We start from the raw sequence: 6,011 nt of genomic DNA, 5'->3' as shown, positions 1-6,011 counted from the left end.
GAAGCGAGGCTGCGCATGCGCCCCGGCTGGAAGACGGGATTGGCTAAAGAGCGCCCGGAAGACTCGCAGCGCTCGGAAGCGCGCATGCGCAAAGCGGCGTCGCTCTTGCCCGCTTTCGCTTTGGGGCAGTTGGTTGGCCTCTGGGGCCTGTCGGTAGCGATTGCTCAGCGGGCAGGTAGGTATTGCAGGGCTGGAAGCAGCGCGGAACCTTTCCAAGGTTCTTAGGTTGGAAACCCGCTGTCTCATCGACCTGAGGGCTCTAGGGAGTGGAAGCATAAAAGTTAAGCTTGATGCAGTACAAGTCGCTCTCACCCTCTTGAGGGTTTTTTTTGCATTTTTATTTTTAAACTTTATTATTTTTTTTCCATCACCATTTATCCTCCCTATATCTCCTCTACCTCCAACCCCTGACAGTTCTAACCTGTACTGGAGAGGCTTCCACAATCTGACCGTAAACCCACTTGTTTAAAGAGTGGAACAGAACATTCATCCTCCTCCGCCCCTTTCTAAATTTGGTTTTGTTCTTGCTCTTCCTCTCCCTCTGCCTGACTACTGAGTCAGTCTGACCCTTGCCTCGCGTTATATGCAAAAATAAGTCCCAGTAGATTGAAAAAACAAACTCTCTCTCGTCTTCCTCTCTAAAACCCATAAAAACATATTTTCAGGTGAGGATTTTTAAAAATCTCAACAGAAGAAATAAGTACATTTAGGAGAATATTTCTTAAATATATTTTTAAATTGATTTTTCACAGAAAGGAAGGGAGAGGGATAGAGAGCCAGAAACATCGATGAGAGAGAAACATCGATCAGCCGTCTCCTGCACACCTTCTACTGGGGATGTGCCCACAACCAAGGTACGTGCTGTTAGCCAGAATCGAACCTGGGACCTTTCAGTCCGCAGGCCGATGCTCTATCCACTGAGCCAAACTGGTTAGGGTAGAAAGAACTTAATCTTAAAACTTGCAATTCCCAAATCATAAAGAATAAAAACATTTGACTCTATACAGATTTAAACATTTTTAATATATTTTTATTGATTTCAAGAGGGAAGGAGGAGAAAGTCATTGAAATATCAATGATGAGAGAGAATCATTGATCAGCTGCCTCCTGCCTCCCTCCCCCCACCACTGGGGATGGAACCTACAACCCCGGGCATGTGCCCTTGACCAGAATCGAATCCAGGACCTCCTGGTTCATAAGTCGAGGCTCAACCATTGAGCCATGTCAGCCAGGCCTAAACATTTTGAATGGTAAAAGGTGCCTCTAGTCAAATGAGAGTCTAGAAAAATTTATTTTACTGCACAACAGAACATGAGTACTTCTATTTAATCTGCTTCAAGAAATGATAAAAAATATAATTCCAATAAAATTGGTCAGTGGCTATGAATAGGCAGTTCATATGTGTAAACATGATGTCCAACCTCACTATTGGAAAATGTGAATTAAAAAAAATAACATGCTATCTTTCCCCACCCATCAGATTGGCAAAAATTAAAAACAGCAAGTATTGTCAAGAATCCTGGGAAACTGGTACAAATATATGGCTGGTGGGAATGTGAATTGCTAAACTCTTGTCAACTAATATGATCACATCTTTATAATTTAAAATACGTATCATTTTCAACACCCCTGATCCAGTGGTCCCATTTTGTGACTATCCTATAGAAAACAATATTAACACATAAGGATTCATATTATTACTACAGCACTAGTTTTTTGTTTGTTTGTTTTTAATCCTCATTCAAGGATATTTTTCCATTGATTTTTTTAGAGAGTAGAAGAGAGAGGGAAAAACAGAAAAATTGATCTGAGAAAAACATTGATTAGTTGCCTCCTGCAGGAGCACTGACCAGGGCCTGGCCAGGGAAGAGCCTGCAACTGAGGTATGTGCCCTTGACCAGAATCAAACTCGGGACCCTTCAGTATGCAGGCTGACATTCTATCCACTGAGCCAAACTGACTAGGGCAACTACAGCATCAGTTTTAGAAGCAAACAGAAGAAAAAAAATGAAATGGCCAATAATAGAAAAATCCTATATAGTAAAAGCCTAATATGCTAAGTGTCCAGTTGTTCAGTCACCCATTCAACCAATCAAAGCATAATATGCTAATGATATGCTAAGGCCACTCAACCGCTCGCTATGATGGGCACTGACCACCAGAAGGCAGACACTCTGACTGGTAGGTTAGCTTGCTGCTGGGGTCCGACCGATCAGGACTGAGCAAGATGGGCCGGACATGCCCTGGGCCCCTCCCACGATCCCTCCCCGGCTGGCCAACCTCCCCTGTCCCTCTACAGCCCCAATTGTGCAAAGGATGTCCAACTGCCATGCCTAAGCCATCAGTCGGACATCCCCCGAGGATTCCCGGACTGTGAGAGGGCGCAGGCCAGGCTGAGGGACCCTCCCCCCACCTACGTGCACAGATTTTGTGCACCAGGCCTCTAGTGGTTAAATTGTGATACAAGGATTTCTGGATTCCAGCTCTGACACTCTAATGTAATTCTGGAGGGTCTCAAGCATCAACAAGTAAGGCCTTATCTTGTTTTCCACTACTTAAAAAGTCACTATGATTGATATACTTTGAGTAAAGCTACTTTAATGTCTTGGTCATAAATATCGGAGCAATGATTCGGAGTTAGAATTAAAGGCAAAGGGTTAGAAAAAGTGAATCAGCCTATCTTTGGAGTCTTGAGAACCAAAGAAAACTTAGCTGGAAAAGTTAGCTAAATAGAAACTGAACAGATATCTTTCTTGAGAAATGTAAGGCCAGAAACAGAGAGCAAAAACAGCCTCTTGACTTCAGGACAAACTTTGAAAGTTGCTAAGTTATTTTGCTAGTTCTCTATTAGGTCTGTTGTAGACTACAGAGGGACTAAGTTAATATGGTGATGCCCAATGCACGCCACTTCACCATCCCTCATATCCTAACAATACATACTTATCCTCAAAGTTTTTGGATAATTGCACAGATTCTCAATCATCCCTGTCCCTATTCTCTTCCTATATTTTTGCAGGTCTTGCATTTGATGTGCAGCAAAATGGAAAAAACAAACAAAAAAAACCTGATTTGTCCTTATAGTGGGAAAAAACACTGCACACAATCCATTGATCATTCCCTCTGTACACCCTTATCGGTCTAACAAATCAGAAAAAAATTGGGGCTGCTGTCAAGTAAATGTACTTTTACTGACAGAGATGTGTTTGAAGTAGGCAAATTTGTTTCCATTGACCTACTGTAAATGTTGCCTTCATTAACCGGGATGAAAGAGCGTATTGGTGAGGGCAGTTTCTCTCTCGGAAACCTGCTGCCTTTGTTCAGGGAGACAGATGAGGTCCCCATGGAATAGAGCCCTAGAGCTTTACTTCACACCTGTGTGATTGATTCCTTGTCATATAGAAGTATAAGTAAACACAGTCCTTGTAATCCCCAGTACTAAATGCATCTGTGAAAAAAGATAATAAGATGTCAGGGTTTCCAGGGGTACCTCATTTTGTTAACAACAAGAATGTGACCAGAGATACTTCTAATTACTTGTTTTTAAACCACAAATCATATTGTTAGCACATAACATCCTTTATGTAGAGTCTACAATGGTCTTTGGCTGATTAATCCACCCGGCCACACTTGTCATGTTAACAATAGGCAACTTCCTAATGAGAGATGAGTTTGTCTTCAGACTGAAATCTGGTCAACATTTTAATCCAAACTCAACACATTTTGACACACATTTTTAAAAGGTTTACTACATCATGCAAGATATAAAGTTGATTAGAATATCTTTACAATCCTATGCAGAGAGTACAGTACAAAAAAGTTGTATCTTTACATTAAACCAAGAAAATTTAAGCAATTATATTCACTTTTTTAGATCATTACAAGATTTAAGGGTGATCTCTGAAAAAACAAACCCAGATAATAAAAATGTCTCCTGCAATCGTGATTTTGTCCTCTACTGTTCAAGTAAAATCATGTGTCATCCAGTTGCAAAATCTTATTATTGGCAGTATGTATACATATACACAAAGCACACTGCAAATGTAAAAAATTGTACCCAGTCAGGCCTGACAAACATTTCATGGACACTTCTAATCATTTCACCTTCACTAGTAAGTAATGTCATTATTTTCTACTTCTATTCATTTGCCACGTTTTAGGAAAGTACATTCATACTTACAAACACACAACATAACAAACCAGGATAAATGGCATTTAAAAAACTGTTATGAAAGAGACTTGCCTGAAGTCATTTAATTCAACCAAAAATTAATTTAACTCTAAGAAACAAAGGCTTATTGTAAAGAGATACATAATAAAATAGTACATTTCAGAGAACATGATTGAACTTCATTTGATATTTTATAAAACTACAGCATTCTGTAAATAAGTATTTTAATTGGTCTGTTCTTTGGTTAAAAAAAACCACAAATCTGATTTCATAGTTATGTCATGTGAGGCTGCAATTAACAGGTGTGCTCCGTAACAAAGGAAAAGCCAACAATCTAAGGAATCGGCTACTGGTTACCTGTATTTTCAGTGCTGGGAATGGAGAAATCTTCAGGAAAACAAGCTCCTAATATTAAATAGTCTTTTTATTTTAATTGCCCAATGTGACAAAATATGTCCAAGACTGTTTTTTTCTAAAATACACAGCTTTCTGTTCTTTCTTCTTTTACAAAAAATGGTTTGCTATACATATACAGTAGCTTATGCTGGTGGCAACTCTTCAAAGTCAACTGCCTGGGCACTTGATGGCATCAAAGCATCATTTTAAAGTGTAGAATAACACGAAATGCAGTTCATCACTTGAAACTACTACCATTAAACAGAGGTCATGTCAAGTCTTTGGTTTGGTGCAATACTTAAAAATTAGGGCAAAAGTTCCTCCTGTAATATATTCTTCCCCAAGGCCCTGTGCGCTCATATTTATAATAACCTTCAGCAAAATGCTCCTGTTTTTAAAAAGCCAGGTAATACCAATAATGTCAATACCAATGATTTGGGTGCTAGAGTAATCACATATTTCCAAGTATGTACATTTTGTAAACTGTTTAGTTCACCAAGATCAACAATTGATAAAAAATAGTTTATTAGAAATGCTCCTCTAAGTGATGCTAATTACCAAAATAGTATTTTCTTTCTCACAGGTGCTTGATTCCTTTGCTATTCATGATCAAGCTTTGAACTAAAATCCCTTCTTTCTCATTTACAAATGGCTTCCTCTTAATATGAAAAGAGTTATGAGTATGCACAGTGAAAGGGATGGGTCTGTAGGGTCTTTCCATCTGGGATACAATATGGCTTCATTCTTGTAAGAGATTATTGCCGTCTGCCCTGAAGTGGACTGTCGCTCCAGTTCACTACAACATGAAGTGAGTGTAGCCTTCTGCCCCAGTAACTATGACATCCATCCAGATCCGCATGGCTTCCGGTGATGGGGCCACCATGTAGTAGATTCTGTCATGTGTCTTGACGCTAAAGGTGAGTAATGGGTTAGGACTCTAAAAGTCAAAAAAAGGAAACAAAAATGTAACACACGTATCTTGAAATTTTAACACGAAACAACACCAGGGCTTCTTCCTCTTTAAAAGTTCCAATTTATGCAAATCTACACAGGCATTACTTTTGCTCTAGTATAACCTATACCCCAGTCCCAACACCTTTCTCAAGACTGACTATCTTTCTGGCCTTTCTGCACAAGAGTTCTCACAGAGAGCTCAGCAACCCTCTTAGCAGTTCCTTCTGTAAAGTTCTAGGAGTGTACCTGGCTGATGGTGGGTGCTCAACAAATAATGGCTGTTAGTCTCAGCCCTACTCAGACCCTTCCTCATAAGCAGGTAGTATGTTCTTAGAGCCCTAGCAAAGAGTCACTTGGCAGGGTCTCTCCCAACTGGTATGTCCAGAACATTTCCTCACTGTGCCATGATGTTTTTTCCCCCACAAAAAGATCAGCTATACTAATTACTTCTATGGTTATTTTTCTACACCATGTTGATCATATCTATCTGCTA

At 39.8% G+C, this 6,011-nt stretch overlaps 1 protein-coding gene across 9 annotated transcripts in view; it reads right to left on the bottom strand.

Moving 5' to 3' along the window:
- Nucleotides 1–3,686: 3,686 nt before the first annotated feature.
- PHLDB2 (pleckstrin homology like domain family B member 2) overlaps nt 3,687–6,011 on the bottom strand; it is a 244,705-nt gene continuing 242,380 nt past the window's right edge. For 6 of the 9 annotated variants that reach the window (XM_036352337.1, XM_036352340.1, XM_036352335.1 and 3 more), the window contains one exon: nt 3,687–5,501. In XM_036352337.1, coding sequence (XP_036208230.1) covers nt 5,361–5,501 — 141 coding nt within the window. In that variant the 3' untranslated portion in view covers nt 3,687–5,360. The remainder of the gene's footprint in view (nt 5,502–6,011) is intronic. The other 3 variants (XM_036352336.1, XM_036352338.1, XM_036352339.1) reach the window with 1 other exon arrangement.

Source organism: Myotis myotis, unplaced genomic scaffold (assembly GCF_014108235.1).
Source record: "Myotis myotis isolate mMyoMyo1 unplaced genomic scaffold, mMyoMyo1.p scaffold_m19_p_2, whole genome shotgun sequence".
Lineage (NCBI taxonomy): Eukaryota > Metazoa > Chordata > Mammalia > Chiroptera > Vespertilionidae > Myotis > Myotis myotis.
Note: the sequence above shows the minus strand (reverse complement) of the source record. Positions and strands in the feature narration are given on the sequence as shown.